The sequence below is a fragment of the Tripterygium wilfordii genome, chromosome 15, assembly GCF_013401445.1.
Source record: "Tripterygium wilfordii isolate XIE 37 chromosome 15, ASM1340144v1, whole genome shotgun sequence".
In the NCBI taxonomy this organism is placed as follows: domain Eukaryota; kingdom Viridiplantae; phylum Streptophyta; class Magnoliopsida; order Celastrales; family Celastraceae; genus Tripterygium; species Tripterygium wilfordii.
The window spans coordinates 6,305,195-6,327,399 of NC_052246.1; the positions used below are offsets into that span (position 1 = coordinate 6,305,195).

Sequence of the window (22,205 nt, forward strand, 5' to 3'; positions counted from 1 at the left end):
ATGTATTGCCAAGTGGCTAATGATAAAATGGTAAAATGTGTTTCCAATTGCCAAGTGGCTTCTAAGCATGACAAGGATCTTTGCAACATCTGCATTAGTGGTTTTATAAATTGGAAAGGACATCTTGAATAGAAGGGAGATCCAAGAACAGAAGGTATGTGTAGACACAAAAAAATTTGCAGCCCAATTAAATAAAATAGTGGGCTCTAAATTAAAATAATTTATGAAGCCCAAAATATTGTTAAATGGATAAAATCTAAGATAAATACAAATCAAATCAAATTCAAATAAAATAAAATTAAAGGGATAATCATTGATTAAGTGATTTCTCTACAATACCCTTAATGTCAAGGGTTAAGGCCAAGGGTACATAAGTAAATTCCACTTCTCCCTTTGCCTATAAATACCAAGCTCATTTGGAAAAAAAAAAAAAGAGGAAGAAGAAGAGGAGGAGTAGAGAGAAACTATATAAAGACTCTCTCAAATTTCTTCTCTAAATCCGGAATTCTTAGAATTCCTTCAAGTCTCAAATCCAAGTCAAGTCCCGGAAGTGAAAAGTCCAAGTTCTTTAAATCCGGAATTCTTAGAATTCCTTCAAGTCTCAAATCCAAGTCAAGTCCCGGAAGTGAAAAGTCCAAGTTCTTTAAATCCGGAATTCTTAGAATTCCTTCAAGTCTCAAGTCTAAGTCAAGTCCCGGAAGTGAAGTTCAAGTTCTCTAAATCCAGAATTCTTAGAATTCCATCAAGTCTCAAGTCCGATAATCAAATCCCAAATTCAAGTCCAACACTCAAATCCAACTGGATTTTATTACAAATTCGTAGAATTTGTTTGAAGCACTCAACTAAAAATCAGAGGATTCCGTATTCGTGTGGAATATGTCAAAAGAAGAGATCAAGTCCACTTTGATTTTAAATATTTGTAATTTGTATCAAATTTTAAGTGTATTTTAATTTACACTGAGGAATTTGGTGTGTACAAATTTCTGGCACGCTCGGTGGGACACTCTTCTCCTCTCATCTTTTAGTTGAATTTATTAAATTCAGTCTAAGTCAAAACTATGGAATCCACGATTCCTTCAAAGGAGATTGATGTCACTGATGACGTCTCTCACGCAACTCGTACGCGAGTTAAAGCCGGAGAATCACAATTGTTTTCTCCTCTTAAGAAATTCTCAAAAAAGGGTCAAAAGAAGTCTCATGTGAGTAAATCTAGATCCAAATCCCTTCAAATCAAAGATGAAACAAAAGAGGCGGAATATGTATATTCTAGCTCCTCGGGTGATGAATCCGAGTCCAAACCTCATTCCGTGAAGTTGGCATCACGGAAGTGGGCTGATTACACCTCGTATTCGGAGTCTGAATCCGAATCCAAATCTCTCAAGTCAAAAGGAATGGAATATGTATATTCCAACCCCTCATATGAGGAATCCACATCACGGAAGTGGGATAATTACATCCCAACGTCGGAATCAGATATTCCTGTGCCGGTTATGATGACCGAGGCAACAAGTTCCGAAGATCAGGTGAAACAAATGAATGTCACCATTGATCAATTGACAAAGTCCTTAAAAGAGAAGGACAAACAAATTGCTGCACTCATAAACCGATTGGATTCCTTAGGACCAATCACGGAACCGAGCCGTGAAACCTTTGTTTCACGAGAAGGTAAAGCTCCAGAAAGTTCAAATTCTCTTAAAGCTCAACAAAAGCAAGAAGAGCAAGATCGCTTGACAGCACAAAATGCTCTCCGCGATTCGACCAACTTATCTGTTGCTTCACTCTCTGTGAATCAACTCCAAAACATGATCGTAGACACCATTCGAGCTCAGTATGGTGGAGCCCCACAATCATCTCTAGTGTATGCAAAGCCATATAGTCGCCGGATTGATGAAATCCGCATGCCATGGGGTTATCAACCCCCTAAGTTCCAACAATTTGATGGGAAGGGCAACCCAAAGCAACATGTTGCTCATTTCATCGAAACTTGCAATAATGCGGGTACATTTGGTGATTCCATGGTGAAACAATTCGTGCGTTCCCTAAAAGGAGCTGCATTTGAATGGTATACTGACCTTCCAGCTGGTTTTATTGAAGGTTGGGATCAACTTGAGCGTGAGTTTCTAACTCGCTTTTATAGCACCCGACGGACAGTTAGCCTCCCGGAACTCGCAAGAATGAGGCAGAATAAAGAAGAAGCTGTGGTCGAGTATATTGAACGTTGGAGGAACCTTGTCCTAAATTGCAAGGAACATATAAGCGAAAGTTCCTCCATCGATATGTGTGTTCAAGGAATGCATTGGGGGTTACTTTACAATCTTCAAGCTAATATGCCACATTCCTTCGAGGAACTTGCAACCCGAGCTCATGACTTGGAAATCCAAATAGCAAGGCATGGAAGCCATTTGCCAAGTGACCCTCGAGAATTAAAGAAAGAAGTGAAAAAGGATTCAAAGCCTTCACGGACTAAAGAATCCATGGCTGTTACTACTGACCCAGTTAAGATTTCTACACAGAAATCTAAATCTAAATTCGAGTCCAAGACTCGTAAAGATCAAACTCAAGTCAAGGAGCGACCAACCTTGAAACAAATGCAAGAGAAGGAATACCCATTTGCGGATTCCGAAGTGTCTGGGATTCTAGACCAATTACTTGAACAGAAGCTCATAGAGCTTCCTACTTCAAAGCGGCCGGAAGAAATTGGCCAAACTGATAATCCTAAGTACTGCAAGTATCATCGGATCATTGGTCATCCGATTGAGAAATGTTTTGTCTTCAAAGACATAATCATGCGGTTGAATAGGGAAAACAAGATCGATCTCGATCTTACTGACAATGTTGAGGTCAATTGCGGAATGGTGGCTTTTGGGTCATTTGACCCCATTCCAATATCAATGGAAGCTCAAACGATGCCCTCGTCCATAACTAACGAGGAATCATCAAATATAGAACTGACTGCTGAGCTTCCTGAAGGAGCTGTAAGAGTCCAGTTCATTGTAGATGGAGAAGCCACCACTGTCTATGCATATCCCGGAATGCCGAGGCCACAAGCTCCAAATAGGCCAACGTTATATGAAATCATGACGGATGATCTGGATGTGTGGGATTCACCACCAGAAATGTATGATTCATCTTCTGAAAGTGAAGATGAAGGTTGGATAGAGGTGAAAAGTAAAAGACAATACTCTTCACCAATCCGGTCTCTTCCAAGTCCAATACCTATTCTCGGAAGGAGAGAAAATAAAAAATCTCGGTCTAAGAATCGATTAAGAAGAAATCGAAGAAAGACACATGTTGAGGTTGAGAATGAAAGCACTCATTCAACTCCCCGAAAGAAAGTAACTCTTAAGGAGTACTTTCCGAAAGATTACTTTCTAGATGAACATATGACATCATATGTGATCAGTGCAATAGACTCTAAAGAGTCACATGAAGAAAGAGATGGTTCTAAGATGGAAGCCTCAAGCATTGAGAAGAAAGGAGTTGTTATTTCACTCCAAGAAATTCCCTCTGACATGAACATCTCGGAAGTCCTTGAACTCCCAATAGATACTCGTTTGGCGCTAGTTCAAACACTGCTCAATCCGGAAGAATACAAAGGGAAAATATTTTCCCAAATAAGAAAAGTTAGTCCCGGTGATTGTATGGCAACAATTACCTTTACGGACGATGACTTACAGCTTGGGACGAGACTTCACAACAGGCCACTTTATGTTAGTGGAATTATTCGAGAACACAAAATATCTCGAATCCTCATTGACTGTGGATCTGCTGTAAATATTATGCCGATTCATACAATGAGAAAGATTGGAATCTCAGTGAATGAGCTTTCTAAAAGCAAACTCACAATCCAAGGTTTCAATCAAAAAGGACAACGTGCCATTGGCACAGTCCGGTTAAAGATTGAGATGGATGATTTGATATCATCAGCTTTATTTCATGTAATCGACTCCAAAACATCCTATGAATTACTTTTGGGACGTGTTTGGTTACATGAAAATGGAGTAATTCCTTCAACATGGCACCAATGCTTCAAGTACAGTCGAAATGGCAAGGAAAAATGCATTGTAGCCGAATCAAAGCCATTCGCAAGTGAAGAATCTCATTTTGCGGATGCAAAATTTTACCAAAAGGAAGATATGCCCCAAGAAGCCCTTCCAGTGTTGATTCCGGAATCAAAAAATGACGTAAAAGATGACTCAATTGAGGACATCTTATCAAGAACCTTTGTAAAGGAATCATCAAAAATTGAGTTGTCAAAGAGAGATGTTGACATTCTCAAGGAAGACCTAATCCTTCCGATTCCTTCTATTGGGAAAATTGTGGACTTAAATTCTATACAAGAAAATGCCGAGGAAGCTGAGCTTCCTAAAACTTTGGGAAACCACTCAAATGGGTGGTTTGATCCACGTGTAAAGAAGCTCATGGAGAACGCTGGATACGGAAAAGGGAAGCCATGCAAACTTGGCGACCTTGATTCCGTTCTGTCTAGTGGAAAAGCTCCGGTGATAAATAAACAAGGAATATCTATTCCACAACCAAAACACGGATTGGGACATGAATCTCGTGACTCACACCCTATCCGAATTAGAGCAAAGAAAGCATCGGCCAATCCAATCATGATACAGATTTTTGAGTATAATGATGACAAGCCCGTAGAGCCTCTTGCTCAAAGCCAAATACAAAAGCAAAATACTCGAATTTCAGTATTTGAACGGATTGGTGATAATCCGTCAACATCAAACCAAATGGAGTCTGTACAAAAAGTCTCTGTATTTTCTAGGCTTGGGCCAAAAGTCCAGAAAGAGGATCCGAAGAAACGAAGGAGACAAAGACGTCGTAGACGTAATGCTCTAGCTAAAGATAAAGGTAAAAACAAGGTGATTGTTTCTGTCAATCACATCACAATTGAGGAAGTGACTGAAAAAGAATTCAGTTCCGACTCATCTTCTGATGAAGAACCCATATCGGCACCATCTACCTTAGAAGATGGGGGGCAAGCTACGGTTGATGAACTCAAGGAGATCAATCTAGGAACTGAAGCTGATCCAAGGCCAACGTTTGTAAGCGCACTTCTAAGTCCAGAAGAAGAAACAAAATACATCCAGCTTTTGCAAGAATATATGGATGTCTTTGCATGGACTTACAAAGAAATGCCAGGACTAGATCCAAAGATTGTTGTCCATCACTTGTCTATCAAACGTGGAGTACGTCCCATAAAACAAGCTCAAAGACGATTCCGACCGGAATTAGTCCCGAAAATTGAAAATGAAGTCAATAAACTTATTGAAGCTGGATTCATTCGAGAAGTTAAATACCCGACATGGATTGCCAATATTGTCCCAGTGATGAAGAAAAATGGGCAATTACGGGTCTGTGTTGACTTCCGAGATTTAAATAAAGCATGTCCAAAGGATGATTTTCCATTGCCCATCACGGAGCTAATGGTTGATGCAACTACCGGACACGAAGTGTTATCCTTCATGGATGGTTCGTCTGGATACAATCAAATTCGGATGAACCCAAAGGATGAGGAATTCACTGCATTCCGTACTCCAAAAGGAATATATTGTTACAAAGTTATGCCTTTTGGATTGAAGAATGCCGGAGCCACATATCAACGTGCCATGCAGAAGATCTTTGATGATATATTGCATAAAAAGGTGGAATGTTATGTGGACGACTTAGTCGTAAAGACCAAAAACCGAAAAAATCATTTAGATGATTTACGGGTTATCTTTGAAAGACTTCGTCGATTTCAATTAAAGATGAATCCTCTCAAGTGTGCCTTTAGTGTCACTTCTGGAAAATTTCTTGGCTTCATCGTAAGGCATCGAGGTATTGAAATTGATCGAACAAAAATCGATGCCATTTTAAAAATGCCAGAACCGACTAACTTACACGAGCTAAAAAGCTTGCAAGGGAAGCTCGCGTATATTAGAAGGTTTATTTCAAACCTTGCTGGACGATGCCACCCATTCAATAAGTTGATGAAAAAAGACACTTCTTTTAAATGGGATGATACTTGTCGGAATGCCTTTAATAATATCAAAGAGTACCTCCTACATCCGCCTGTATTAAAGGCACCAATTCCAGGTAGACCATTAATCCTATACATTGCTGCCCAAGAGCGATCATTAGGAGCACTGCTTGGACAAGTGGATGACGAGGGGAAGGAAAGCGCATCATACTACGTGAGTCGTACGTTGGTAGGCGCGGAGCTAAATTATTCACCAATTGAAAAAGTGTGCCTAGCATTAGTCTTTGCAACAAAAAAGCTAAGACATTATATGCTTGCACATGTTATTCATTTGATCTCAAAGGCGGATCCACTTAAATTCATCATGTCAAGACCAGTCTTATCTGGAAGATTAGCAAAGTGGGCACTTCTTCTATCAGAGTTTGATATTACTTTTGTACCTCAAAAGGCTATAAAAGGACAAGCTTTAGCGGATTTCCTAGCGGACCATCCGATTCCAGCAGAGTGGGAGCTTCCAGAAGAATTCCCGGATGAAGAAGTTTTTTTCACTGATGTAATACCATCATGGAAATTATTCTTTGATGGTGCTGCACGAAAATATGGTGCAGGAGCTGGGGTAGTTTTTGTTACCCCTCAAAATGAAGTCATGCCTTTCTCCTTCACATTGATGGAGATGTGTTCCAACAATGTGGCGGAATACCAAGCCTTGATAATTGGCTTGGAAATGGCTTTAGAGATGCAGCTCGGACAACTCGAAATTTTCGGAGATTCTAAGTTGGTTATTAATCAACTTTTATCAAAATATGAAGTCCGGAAGATCAATTTAATTCCTTACCAGAAGCATGCGGCAAAGCTCTTGGAAAAATTTGACATGGTTAATATTATTCATGTCCCAAGGAATGAAAATCGACAAGCAGATGCATTGGCCAACTTAGCTATTGTATTGGCTAACTCCGATAAAGATATCGCGATTATGTCCATTTCTCAAAAATGGGTAATTCCATCATGGACACCTGAAGATGAAACAGAAGTTCATAATATCTCAGTTGATACAACTGAAAATGAGGATTGGAGGCAACCAATCATTGACTTTCTTAAATATGGAAAGTTACCAAGTGATCATCGCCATAAAACGGAAATTCGGCGACGTGCCTCTAGATTCATATACTACAAAGATACGCTTTATCGGCGTTCTTTTGATGGTGTATTTCTTCGATGCCTAAGCAAAGAAGAAGCGAATCAAGTATTGGAAGAAGCTCATTCCGGGATATGTGGTGCTCATCAGTCCGGACCAAAACTTCACTTTCGGATAAAAAGGATGGGATATTATTGGTCAACCATGGTGAAAGATTCCATGGAATATGCTAAAAGATGTGAAGCTTGTCAAGTTCATGCGAACTTTATACACCAACCACCGGAACCCTTACATCCGACTGTTGCTTCATGGCCTTTTGATGCCTGGGGTTTGGATGTTGTAGGACCCATAACTCCAAAATCGTCTGCTGGCCATTTGTATATCTTGGCAGCTACAGATTATTTCTCAAGATGGGCGGAAGCACTTCCATTAAAAGAAGTTAAAAAAGAGACCGTTGTCAATTTCATCCAAGGTCAAATCATTTATAGATATGGAGTTCCCCGATATATCATTACTGATAATGGGAAACCATTCTATAACAATCTAATGGACAAACTTTGTCAAAAGTTTCATTTTGTCCAACACAATTCCTCCATGTATAACGCAGCAGCAAATGGACTTGCAGAAGCCTTTAACAAAACTCTCTGCACTTTGCTAAAGAAAGTGGTCTCCAAGTCAAAGAGGGATTGGCATGAAAGGGTAGGAGAAGCTTTGTGGGCCTACCGAATAACTTATCGAACACCAACACAAGCCACACCATATTCTTTGGTTTATGGCGTTGAAGCAGTAATACCACTGGAATGTCAAATTCCGTCTCTCAGGATTGCTATCCAAGAAGGCCTTACTACAGAGCAAAATGCTCAATTAAGGTTGGAAGAACTTGAGTCCTTAGACGAAAGAAGATTGGAAGCTCAAAAGCGACTGGAATGCTATCAAGCTCGTATGTCCAGAGCTTTCAATAAAAAAGTACGTCCTCGATCATTTCAAATAGGAGACTTGGTCTTAGCTATAAGGAGGCCGATTGTGATCACTCGATGGACTAGGGGCAAATTCCTACGCAAATGGGATGGACCATATGTAGTCACAGAAGTCTACACAAATGGTGCTTATAAAATTATCGACAAGGACGGTCTACGGATCGGACCTATCAATGGAAAATTCTTGAAGCGTTTTTACGCTTAGAATTAAATTGTAATACTCCTTGCCCATATGAGTATAAACTATGAATGGCATCAAAAAAAAAAAAAAAAAAAAAAAAACTCGCTAGATTGAAAACCCGAAAGGGCGGTCTAGGCAAAAATAAGAGTTTAAAAAAAAAAAAAAAAAAAAAAATTTCCTTGGAACTACGTTTGACTTGATCTCCTCAAAAGGAGTACGTAGGCAGCTTGGGAAATTCCAAGTTCAGTCAAATCAAATAAAAAAAAAAGACTTTGTCTTTTAGTTCAAATCCAAATAAAAATAGAAGACTTTGTCTTTTATTTTCAAGTTCAGTCAAATTCAAAGAAAAAAATTTCTTTGTATTGTCATTTCAAAAAGACAAAATCAAAGCATGTAAGATGTACATTCATGTTATGATTTAAGGTTCCTTTCTTTAATGAGAATACCTTTGATGCTTATATGTGCATACTTGATGGTGCGCCAAGTTATAGCATTAAAAAAGGAGCAAATGAATTCATTGATATGAATGTTCATTACATAAAAAATAAAAAATAAAAAAAAACTAATCGAAATGACAAAGAATAAATAAATAGAGAAGTCTAATTCTTCTTGATCCAATTCGCTAGCCCACGGAATCCATCTTCCAAAGTTGCCTTCCGTTTAGCAATCGACTTAGTTGTAGTGGCATCCTTAACTTGGAGCTTCTCTAGCTTTGAATGTGATTCCTTCAATTGATTAAGGTCATCACTTTCTTTCTTCATTTTCTCATCAAAGGAGTCAAGTTGGGATGACAAAACATTATCTCGCTTCTCTAGACGAGAAATTTCAAGTCTAACTTCCTTTTGTTCTGCTTCTATCTTGCAACGTTCCTTGGTCAAGTCTGGAACAATAAGCATACGAGCAGAAATAAGATCTTCCAAAGAAGCCAACTGCTTTTGCTTTTCTTCTAAAGATGGAAAACGCATGGTGTCATTCTCCTCGTGAAGGAAGTCATCAATGTCATTCAAGTATTCAACCACCTTTGCCATTAAAGGAGAAATATCAATGTGAAAAAATTGACTACAGAAGTCTTTATAACAAGATGACTTCCGAGTCCACCATCCTCTCAAGTCGGATAGGCCTCCATGCAATGCCTTGGTAAATTCCTTCTCAAGATATGCCGTCATTGCTTCACGGAGCATCTCTTCATGCTCATTTAAAAGATTTGGTGACTTATCTTCAGGATTCGCTGATGCGGATAAAACAACAGTCAATTGTTGGGATTTGGTGCTGGAAACTTTCTGACCCAATGTCCCTGAAGTAGCCCCATCATCTGTCAAGTTTAGGCTTCTATTCTCTAAAGAATGTGTGGATGGAATAATACCTTCTCCAACACTATCGGGAAGTTCACCTAATAGACAATCATTTGGGCTACCTTCATCAGCAAAGCCCTCAAGGGCACCAATCATCTCACTCATAGGAATTTTATCGAAAGCTACCCAAAAAAAAAAAAAAAAAAAAAAGTTTATTATCAATAAATGGGCAAATAATAGATAACAAGACAGAGAAAAATAAAGGAATACCTTTATTCCAAGAACATGGAGAGAGATTCATATCACTCTTTGCTTCCGCAGGAATGTCCTTGGTATTAGTTTTGAGATCAATTTGTTTTCCGGAACGTAAACGAGTAGATCTCCTAACCAGTGGTATATCGTCAGAATCAAAGTTAGATTCAAAATCAGTATGTGCTCCTTCAGGTGCAACTGCAACAATTGCAGACTTTACCTTTGGCACTATTTCATCAACTGAAGTTTTCTTTGTCTTGGCCTTTGAAGGTCCAGCTTTAGATTTCTTTAAAGCACGTTCCTCTGGAACGTCTAAATCCACAATGAGAGGTTTCTCTTTCGGTGGCAATGGGATGGAGTCATCTTCTCCAGCTTTTCTTTTCCTCCGAGAAAGTGTAGATGCAATATTCTCAACAAGTTTAAAATCAGCACGTTCACTACTCTCCAAAACAGTAGTAGAAACGTTAAGCAATATGGGAGCCACCGTGGTGTCCCACCAATTCTCATACTTTCGATCAATTTGATCGCACATATTAGTACAAGGCCCCGGAATATGAAATTTTGCCTTACTCCCTACTCTTGTTAGAGATAACCAACAACTGTAAAGAGTACTTGGATTCAATTCAAAAGAATGTATATTCGGAGACCCAGGATTGATTTGTTTGAATCCATGCTGTCTTGAAAACCGGTGTGGACTATACGCTTCCAAAGTGTATGACGACCCCCGACGACATGGTAAATAGCCAGGTCGAATACTCATCATAAATTCTTGAATCTCTTCGGACAAGTCTCCAACATCTGTTTGGTCACCAACTTGTTTCGGAGGATGACTCACGACCCACTTAAAGTTTTTTGAGTCCATGTTTCCACGAAGAAGTTTCCGACAGTCTATCATGTTAGGCTCCCAAAATTGATAGACATTTAAAATTCCAGAATATCTCCTAAGTGTAGGACGCCCAAAAGATGTGTCAATGATATCAAATATACCACGAGGGAAATGCAATGCTACCCAGCCATAAAGAAAGTGCCCTGGAAATGATTGAGTAATTCTTCCAAGATCCTTTCTTTCAGAAGAAAAGGTCTGTGTAAGACCTTTATAAATACTTGCTAAAATAGGTGGAACCAGACTATATCTTACACCTGCAGCCATCCGGGAAGCAACTTTAAAAGTTGCGGGTCTTAAGTGGTCATCGCCTGATGGAAGGACAAATCTACAAAGCCAAATAGAGAGATATGCAGCTATCTCCAACTCATCAATCTTGGTGGTAGATAATTCAAGATCTAACGCCTGTAAACATTTTAGATCTCTGATGTCTTCAGAAGACACACTTTGGTTGGGAATGACTATGGGTCTCCACACTTTTGTTGTTGTTCCACTTTTTAGAAATTCATACTTTCCCAAGTTTGATAATTTCTTATATTTCGAGTCTCCTCGAGGATTGGGTTTCCGAGAAACCCCATTAAGCCAAAAATTGAGCCAATCTGCATGCTTGATTCGATCAATAACCTTTTCTCCGGCTATATGTTGAAAAGCCTTAAAGAGATGAAGACAAGAATCTGGAAGAGATTTTCCATCAGTGAGTTCCCTAAAACTCGGAATAACCTCTTCATAATAATCACCAAGTATAGACAATCCGGAAATATCTCGCATTTCCCAAAGAGAAATGCCAATTTCTCCATGCCTCGTCACAAAGGTACTGGTTTCAGGACACCATACCTCACATAAAGCCCGATATGCTGAAGGGGGACGATGATATTCCATCGTTGCTGCTTGGACTGCTAATGATAAATCTTCCAAGCCTCTATCCTTAAGGAGTCCAGCAACCCGTCTGGACCACTCCCAAAAGCCATTTAGATATGAAATCTCTCCTCTAGGATTCAAAGATGTCCCCCATCTAATAAATTTGTTCCCAATATTCTCGGCAATCAAAGGTCGTGGGATGAAGTCATCCTCATTATGATGTGGTGCAATACACAAGTAAGGTAGGCCAAGACGACGGGCATCCGTGGATGCCAATTCCTTGGATCTGCTAATTAAAGACATATCCAAACCTTGAAATCGATTGACACCGGGGATAGCAAAACGGCCAGTCATTGCACTATTGACGTGAAATTTAAGATGACCCTGCATGCCTGTAGAAGAGTGAAGTCCAACAAAAGCCATCGGAAAACGAATTGTTTTCCCTTTAAATTTGGGATTACTAGATTCTGTAATCCATTGTGGATTCGAGTTTGAGCTACTCTCAGAATCCGTCTTCGGGGCTGAACACGGTTTGCGGGAGGCCATATCTAAATTAAAAAAATAAAAAAATAAAAAATCAGCTTCCGAAAGAAGGAAAAAATAAATAAATTTCAGCTGCCGAAGAAAGAATACATATGCACATGTGTGTATATGTATAGTTATGGCGTAGGCGCCATGCAACATCACAGCCATGAAAGTCAAGGTTGGTTGCTTTAAAAACAAAACATATATATATATCATATATATATGTATGAGATGAAAATTTCTAAAAATAATCACGGCTGGGTGATGAAAAAAAAAAACTAAAGTTGTCTCACCTTTTATGCGTGATGTTGAAAGAGTGAGTATACAAACTCTATAGCACATGTTGGCTTTATATAAGTCTAACTCTCCTATATCAAGTGAGATTAGTTATAAGTTATCAAATACAAATCAAATTGTGATTATATAAAGCAAATTTTATTAGATAATTCAAGACTTAAATTATCTAGTCTTTGATAACTTAAGTCTTGAGGGGGCATTTGTAGACACAAAAAAATTTGCAGCCCAATTAAATAAAATAGTGGGCTCTAAATTAAAATAATTTATGAAGCCCAAAATATTGTTAAATGGATAAAATCTAAGATAAATACAAATCAAATCAAATTCAAATAAAATAAAATTAAAGGGATAATCATTGATTAAGTGATTTCTCTACAATACCCTTAATGTCAAGGGTTAAGGCCAAGGGTACATAAGTAAATTCCACTTCTCCCTTTGCCTATAAATACCAAGCTCATTTGGAAAAAAAAAAAGAGGAAGAAGAAGAGGAGGAGTAGAGAGAAACTATATAAAGACTCTCTCAAATTTCTTCTCTAAATCCGGAATTCTTAGAATTCCTTCAAGTCTCAAATCCAAGTCAAGTCCCGGAAGTGAAAAGTCCAAGTTCTTTAAATCCGGAATTCTTAGAATTCCTTCAAGTCTCAAATCCAAGTCAAGTCCCGGAAGTGAAAAGTCCAAGTTCTTTAAATCCGGAATTCTTAGAATTCCTTCAAGTCTCAAGTCTAAGTCAAGTCCCGGAAGTGAAGTTCAAGTTCTCTAAATCCAGAATTCTTAGAATTCCATCAAGTCTCAAGTCCGATAATCAAATCCCAAATTCAAGTCCAACTGGATTTTATTACAAATTCGTAGAATTTGTTTGAAGCACTCAACTAAAAATCAGAGGATTCCGTATTCGTGTGGAATATGTCAAAAGAAGAGATCAAGTCCACTTTGATTTTAAATATTTGTAATTTGTATCAAATTTTAAGTGTATTTTAATTTACACTGAGGAATTTGGTGTGTACAGTATGTTGTAACTATTAACTTTCAAGTTTTATTAAGCTGAAGAGAGAGAGAGAGGCTCTCGTAGAATCTGCTTCTACTGCTGTTGTTGTTGCTTTCTTGTGTGCAAGAGCACTCATCTTGAAATTGACACAAAACCACCTGGTTCTTACTCCATCGTATTGAAGCAGTTGAATCCCATTAACAACGAAAACAAAGAACTGCAAAGTGGGATACTCGGTAACATTAACCTTCTTCTCAATTCAATTTCCTTTGTAGCATCAACTTTTGAGAGAATTTGGTTGTCCTTTGAGACCTATAACAACCACAACGTATTCAGGGAGTAAACGCTTGCTCCAAATGCACCACGGCACGTAAAAAGCCATTATCACTGCAATGCCACTATTACAAGTATCGGCATTAACATTTTTGTTAATGTCGCTATTCACAATAACGGCATTGATAAAGACAAGATAGTGCCACTGTTTACAACAGCGATACGGTGCTAAATCACTAAATAATTGAAATAGGGTGTTATATACCCAATAAATTATTATAGGAGTGCCAAAAAAAAAAACACTCTGAAAAATGAAGAACCATTTGATCATATGATAGTACCCATTGGCACTACAGCGTCCTGCATTGGTGAGCCCCATGTCTAGGGGTGTCCACAACCGATCAGCAATCGAGAAACCGATCTATAACATTGGTTATTTGATTTTCAGATATGGTTTTTCGGTTATGGTTTTAGATATGGTATGATTTTAGTAAATGTTTTGATATTTTTACGGTTATGATTTTTTTGGTTACGGTTATGGTTATAACCGAAAAAACGAAATAATATTAATATATATTATATAATATTTATCATATATTATATATATCATATTATATAAATATATATTAGATTAGATTAGACTTTACATATATATATATGTAAAAGTTAAATATTGGAATATGAGACTATGGGAGGTAAAGTAGTATTTGTAAAACTTTGATTATATCTTCAAAACAAATTATAAATTTAGATATCAATTAATCTAATCATTACACAAATTATAAATTAAGATTGATTAGTGGAAACTCATGGTGGCTTTATCATTTTAAAATTCATATAAATTAATATTGATTATTGCTAAAGCGAAAGTGTGGAGACATTTTCATGTATGTTTTTTCTTTTTCTTTTTTTCCTGATCATATTATTCCTCTCGGTCTTGTAAATTTATTTTTCTTTAATTGTGATGAGATAATATATTTATTATCATTATCATGAATTTTTTATCAAAATTTGTTTGATGGAGTTGGAGTCAATCATGGGCTATTTTCTCACTCTATTTGAGATTTGTTCGTACTTTTTTCATTTCTTCAAAAACCGAAAACAGATCTGATCCGATTCGAAAAATATGGTTATTTCGATTTGGTTATCTGAACATATATGGTTCGGTTATGGATTCTAAAATATCATGACTGAATTGATTCGGACATTTTGGTTATGGTTAAAAACCGAATCGAAAACAGAATGGACTCCCCTACCCTTGTCCCTTGAAAAGCTCTTGGGATTTGATTCGGGCAAGACATTCTCTTGAATTAATTGGAAGAAGACAATATTTTTTAGAAGATATCAATTTTTTTGTTTTCTTCTGCTACATTTGATGCTTCATAGTTCCTACATGATCCTATTTAGATAAAAAAAAAGAAATTCTAACAAAATAAAATAAATAAACTAAAATTTTCAGAAATAAAATGCCGGCCCTCCTCGAGGAAGGGTTGTAACCTTCCTTGAGGAAGGGCAATCTACCCAATCTTCCTCTCTTGCTTGTTCCAGGAAAAGCACTCTGTTTGCGCCGCATCACCTATCCTATAAAATTTCCAAAATCTGACGGTGGAGTTTACAAAGGATTTCTAGTCTCATTTGATATGTAGTGAAGTGTCAAATCTTTCATCATGTAGTAACCGGTTTTCGTCCGGCCCAAAAAATGGAAAAAACACAAAAAAGGCAAATGCCCATTCTTGAGACCACAAGTTCACAAAAATTCAAAAAAAGCCGTTTTTGGACCCACAAGCCTACAAAAACTCGTTTCCTTGACTCATAAGCCCACAGATATTCAAAAGTTTGTTTCTTGGATCCTTAAGTCCACAAACACCCAAATGTTAGCCCAATGAAACCAAACCCTAGAAATTATCTACAAAATAAGGAAATTAAAAGATTTTGGGAAATAAAACCTTAAAAAGGAAAAGATGACAATTTTTTAGGGTTTTACAAAAAGAATGAAAAATACAAAAAGGGGTAATTTTCTTAGGGTTTCTAAAGATGAAGAATATAAGGTTTAAGGGGATTTTTTGGTAAAAGAGTAAAAATAAGGTTTTTGTGTGAGGGTACGGCATTATATAAGGGAGCTAAGGGGAGGAGAGACACACAAAAAAAAAAGAAATTGAGAGAGAAAAAGAGAGGAGGCGTGAGAGAAAACAAAAGGCTGAAATTGAGAGAGCAAGAGGGAGGGCAGCCGCACAAGAGAAAAAAAAAAGAAATTAAGAGAGGAAGAAAAAGAGAGGAGGCGCGAAAGAAAGGGGAAAAAGAGGGTTTTGGCTTTTGGGTGAAAAAAAAAATAAAAGTAAAGAGAGAGAAGGCAGCCGTAGGAGAGAGAAAAAAAGGAAAAGAGAGAAAAAGAGAGGAAAAAGAGAGGAAAGAAAGAGAGAAAGAAAAAGAAGAAGAAAAGAGGGAAGGAGAGTTTAGTTGATTGTCATCTTTTGAGTTCTGTTCTTCAAAGGTAAGCATTCTTTGCATTCACTTTGCCTTGCTGAAAAGAATATCTAGATTTGATTTTTTGGCTAGGATCTTTGTATGCTTACCATGTTAATATTTGGTTTTGATATCGGATTTTGACGTTATTTTGGGCAGATTTTCGTGCAGATTTTTGTGCAGTTTTCTGGTTAATTTATGGGCTGTATTGGGTATTTTTTGTGCAGTTTTCTGGTTAATTTATGGGCTGTTTTGTGCAATTTTTTTGTGCAGTTTTCTGGTTAATTTCTGGGCTGTATTGAGCAGATTTTTGCGCAGTTTTTTTGTCTGTAGTTTTCTGGTTAATTTCAGGGCTGTATTGAGCAGATTTCTGTGCAGTTTTTAGGCAATTTGTGGTTTGTTTTCTGGGCAATATGGGGGCTGTTTTTGGGCAGGTTTCTGGACTCTATTTGGACCGGAATTAATGGAAGCTTGTACGATTTCAGTAATTTACTGGTCTATTGCAGTCCGTGTATATTTGGGCCTCATGTTGTGTAGTTTAATTCATCTATGTTGACTTGTCTAATTTGGACATTTATTATTCAAATTATTTTTATTTACTATGAGTGTATGAATTTAAAATGGAATGTAGGTCATTTCAATTAAGTAAATCATAAGTTGATTTCCTTTATTTGGATTATGGGTTTTATTTGATTTCACTATGAATTTGCCATAAGTTGGCAATAATAGGTTAAATTGAATGATGACACTTTCCTAAATAATTATTTATACCATAAGTTGGTATTTAAAATTAAACCTACCAAAAGTTGGTAGTGTATTTTCGTTAAACCTACCAAAAGTTGATAGTGTATTTTCATTTAAAAACTATCAAAAGTTGATGGTGTATTTTCATTTAAAAACTATCAAAAGTTGATAGTGTATTTTCATTAAACCTACTAAAAGTTGGTAGTGTATTTCCAAGTAAAAACTATCATAAGTCGATAATAATATTACAAACATTTTTTTAAGTACTATCATAAGTTGATAGTATTCTTGCAAATCTTTTTCCAAAAACTATCATAAGTTGATAGTGTTTTTCATACAAACTTTTCTCAAAACAATTATATCTTGCAAAGAGCAAGTTTCCATGAGATAGCCATTAAATTAATTAGGGAAACCGTTTTCAAACGGGAGTTGTGGGGTGCCTAACACCTTCCCCACACCCAATCGATCCCCGTACCCTTTTTCTCTGGTTCGTAGGTCTTTATGGTGTCCAATTGCACCTTAAATCAATTGGTGGCGACTCTAAACATTTTTCATCCTCCAACGCCGTTCCGCGTCGTGACCCCGGTTGCGACAACTGGCGACTCTGTTGGGGAGTCCAGGTTTTTTTTAAAACCTAAGAGGGTCAAGCCCATATGATTAATTAATTGGCTATGGTTAGTTCTTTTTGTATGATTAATTGCTTGTTTCCTTTATATGTTAGAAATGTTGATTTATTTTGTCGTGATAAATTATTTGTCATGTCATACATCTACACTCACTATAGCCTACCACCCGGGCTCTACCTTTAGCATTAGAGAGGGTTGACCGCTATTCTCGTGAGATTCCGTCTCCGCATGGATAGTGGAAGACATCCTCACCGGATTGACTTCCCTTAAAAGTTAAGGGAGGAGCTTTTGTTCCAATAGCTGGGATTTAAAAGCAACCTGATCCGGGACCTCTCGACATAGGTAGATGAACTTAACCATGCACTTTACAAAACCCTAGATCCATGTTTGAAACTTTCAGAAGTTTAGGATACCACGTGTGATGGCATCCTCTATTTTTATGTGATTCATTTATCTCTTTTTTCCAGTACTTGATGTTAATGTCTATCTCCCATATTTTTAATGGTAATCTCCATTCTCGATTTTTCTTCCCATGACATTCACATAGGCATAGTCATTGCAATTTGGTTTGGTAATATTTTCAAGACATCTATTAATTGAAGCTGGATTTGCACAAATAATAACCACTTGCATACACATTTTTAAAAAGAGAAATAAATGAGAAATAATGTTGTTGTTTTCATAATGTATAGAAAATCATATGCATTTTTTTTAAAAAAGAGAAAAGAAAATAAATGAGAGTCATGATAGTTTCATTTACGGAGGGATGCAGAACAAAGTAAAATTGATTGATACTGGGGCAGATTTTGAAAATCTGCCATTTGCAAGCTTGACTAATGCAATTGGGGCAATTTTACAAATTTATGTAATGCTCAAAGAGTTCCAACTAATAAAGATTGTTGTTGTCAAAGAGGATCATAACTTTGCTGCTAAAACCTACCACGTCCTCCAGGTTTTGAGTTCAACAATTGGACCAGTTGAGAATTGTCAGTTTCTATCAATAGCCTTCAAGAGTAATCTCTATATGCACCACCATGTGTGGTCTAGCTCATGGCCATTGTTTGGGTTTTTATAATGAGCATGTCTTTACTTTACTTTGACGGATTTCCATAGTATGGTTTTTGCATGTTCAATATTTCTGTGTCCTCATGTGTCTGGTGTTTATGTTATACTCATCTTCGTTCAGAATTCCCACATTTATTCACCTTTGTTTGTCCCTCACTTCCAAATTCCAAATCCCACACATTCCATTTTGAAGGATAGAAATTGATGATAATGAAGAAGATGAACCTAATGAACAAGATTTTGGGACACCCATCAACAATGTTGAATCTGACTTTAACACAGAGGATGAATTTGAGATATTGCCAGAAATGTTGAGATAAGTTAACTAAGAAGAAAAGATAAGTCAACCATACAAGGAAATGACAGAGGTTGTTAACTTAGGAATCAAAGATCGAAAAAAAGAGGTTAGAATACGTGCAGCCTTTGAAGGAGAAGATAGAAAAGATCGACATGATTGTTGCATGAATACCATGATGTTTTTGCATGGTCATATTAGGATATGCCAAGACTCAACCAAACATAATGGTCCACCAGTGGCCGTTAAAGCCAAATTGTCCTCCAATAAGGCAAAAGTTGAGAATATTAAAGTCAGAGATGCTTTTGAAAATCAAAGATGAAATAAAGAAGCAGTTTGATGTGAGATTGGGGTCGTGCTCACCGTTAAGATTTATTTCGAGCAAACCAACAATGTGTTCGAATATGAGGAATACGCCTTGGGAATTCAAGCTGCTATTGATGTCGGGATTAAAAAGCTTCATGTTTATGGTGACTCTCAGTTAGTAATCAGGCAATTGAGTGATGAATGGGAAACCAGGGATGTCAAGTTTGTCCCGTACTATTAGCATATCAAGGAGTTGATCAAGTTTTTATCGATTGCGTGGAAGCAGGTGCTTTTGCCACCCTAGCAGCCATGTTTGATTTAGACCCTTGTGGAGAAGTTGAGGTTATTAAGATTGAGAAATATGAGTTTCAGGCACATTGTTTGAATATAGTGGCAGAACCTAATGGTGAATCTTGGTATTATGATGTGAAGCAATATTTTGAGAAAGGAGAATGCCCCCCAAGATGCCTCAAATAATGACAAATACACCATCCGAAGACTCTCAAGTTCCTTCTTCTTGGATAAGAATGTGTTATATAAAATAAGCTCAGGATTTATACTTCTTCGATATGTGGACACAGACGAAGCCAAGCAGATTATGGAAGAGATTCATGAAGGACTATGTGGTACTCATTCAAGTGGATATTCGATGGCAAGGAAGATACTGTGGGCAGGCTATTATTGGCTCACCATAGAAAGAGATTGTATTAATTATGCAGTCAGATGCCCCAAGTGCCGAATTTATGCTGATACGACTCATGTTCCAGTGAACCCTTTACGTGTATTAGAAGCCCCATGGCCATTTTTGATGTGGGGTATAGGTGTTATTGGCCCTATTAAGCCTAAAGCTTCCAATAGACACCACTTCATTCTAGTTGCAATTGATTATTTTTACAAAGTGGGTGTAAGGAAATTCTTATGTCAAAGTGACAAGTAGCATTATTGTTCGATTTCTAAGTAAAGATATTGTATGTCGTTATGGAGTTCCTAACAGAATCCTTATAGACAATGGAAAATTTCAATAGCAAGATAGTGAATAACTTCTGTGAGCAGTTCAACATCAGGCATCATAATTCATCTCCTTACCGTCCCAAGATGAACGGAGTTGTTGAAGCAGCTAACAAAAGTATTAAGAAGATCATTCAGAAGATGATAGAGAATTCCAAGGATTGGCATGAAAAGCTACCCTTTTGCTTTATATGGGTACCAGACTTCTGTACGTACTTCTACTGGCGAAAATCCTTTCTCCTGGGTATACGGGATAGAAACCGTCCTTCCTATTGAAGTAGAAATTCCCTTACTAAGGGTGGTGGTGGAGGGCAACTTGGAGGAGACGGTATGGGCCCAAACATTTAACTTTTATTGAGGTGAGAAGATTGGGAGCACTTTGTAGACGATAACTTTATAAAGGAGGAATGATGAAGGCACATCACAAGCATGTGTGTCCTCGTTGTTTCAGATAAAGGGATTTAGTACTAAAAAGGATTCAACCGCCTCAAAAGATGATCGCGGAAAATGGACTCCCACCAATGAGGGACCATATATGGTAAACAAAGCATTCTCTGGTGGAGCGATAATTTTGACAAAGATGGATGACGATGATCTGCCTCACCCATTGAATGTTGATGTTCTTAGGTGGTATTACGAGTAAAGAAGGAAAAATTCCGCTAGAGTGGAAACCCGAAAGGGCCCTCTAGGCAAAAGTTAGGAGTAAGAAAAAATCCCGCTAGAGTGAAAACCCGAAAGGGCGCTCTAGGCAAAAAAAAATAATCCCGCTAGAGTGAAAACCCAAAAGGGCACTCTAGGCAAAAGTTAGAGAGAAAAAAATCCCGCTAGAGTGAAAACCCGAATGGGCGCTCTAGGCAAAAGTTAGGGAGGAGAAAAATGCCGCTAGAGTGAAAACCCGAAATGGCACTCTAGGCAAAAATTAGGGGCCAAAAAAAAAAAGTGAAAAATCCCGCTAGAGTGAAAACCCGAAAGGGCGCTCTAGGCTAAAATTAGGGACAAATGAAAATCTCATTGAACTGAAAACCCTCAAGGGTGGTGCTTCAATTGTGGTTGCAAGTTCCAATTTCAGATTGTTTGAAGAAAGATGGTTGGGACATAAGTCTTTTGAATTAGTGAATTGATGTATGAGTTGGCTGTTAACTTGTCTCACATTGACATGGTGGGGAGTGCAGAATTGACTTCATAGTTGTTGGGTTGGAGAACAGTTAATTTGACTCGTACCCAAAATTGGGGCAGCGTTCGGTACGCTCTCTATGCTATCATATATTTTACCTTGCGAAGGTGCTTAGTCTGTTAAACAGAAGGTGAAGTTTGTTGGTAGAAATGGAAGGCTCAGAGACAGCCTCGTACTAAATAGATTTGATCATTGTTAATTGGGTGCACACCAAAACTGGGGCATTTTTGGTGCAATCTTTGAATTATCACATATTTCATCTTGGAGAAGCACAATTTGTCCCTCCTTTCTTTGACTTCTCTACATTCTTGTACATATCTTCGTCTAGAGGTTTTTCTATTGTCACCCATCCTTTTCAATAGAAATTGTGAGGACATTCATTTGTTGGGTTTTGTTACTTGTTGTCACCTTTTCCATATTCCAATTCAATTCTCATTCCATACTAAAAAAAAAAAACAGAGAGAGAGAAATCCCGCTAGAGTGAAAACACGAAAGGGCGCTCTAGGCAAAAATTAGGGACAAGAAAGAAAGAAAAAATCCCGCTAGAGTAAAAACCCGAAAAGGCGCTCTAGGCAAAAATTAGGGAAAAAGAAAAATCCCGCTAGAGTGAAAACCCAAAAAGGCGCTCTAGGCAAAAATTAGGGACAAAGGAAAATCTCATGGAAGTGAAAACCCTCACTGGTGTTCCAATTTGGGCAGCAAGTTCAAGTTTTAGATTGTTTGAAGAATGATGGTTGGATCACAATTCTGTTGAGTTGATGACGGGTGCCTAATTTGGCGGTTAACTTGTCTCACATTAACATTCGTGGGAGTGCAGAATTAATGTCATAGTTGTTGGGTTGGACGATAGTTAATTGGACAAGCACCCAAAACTAGGGCAGTTTTCGAT

The 22,205-nt window shown here is 37.6% G+C and overlaps 1 protein-coding gene across 1 annotated transcript; it reads right to left on the reverse strand.

Annotated features, from left to right (window-relative positions):
* Positions 1-9,727: 9,727 nt before the first annotated feature.
* Positions 9,728-12,583, reverse strand: LOC120016377. Its single transcript, XM_038869116.1, has 2 exons — positions 12,374-12,583; positions 9,728-12,103 (listed from the first exon to the last, which is right to left on the reverse strand). The coding sequence occupies exons 1-2, from the start codon at positions 12,420-12,422 to the stop codon at positions 9,735-9,737; spliced, it is 2,418 nt and encodes an 805-aa protein (XP_038725044.1). The 5' UTR covers positions 12,423-12,583; the 3' UTR covers positions 9,728-9,734.
* Positions 12,584-22,205: the final 9,622 nt, after the last annotated feature.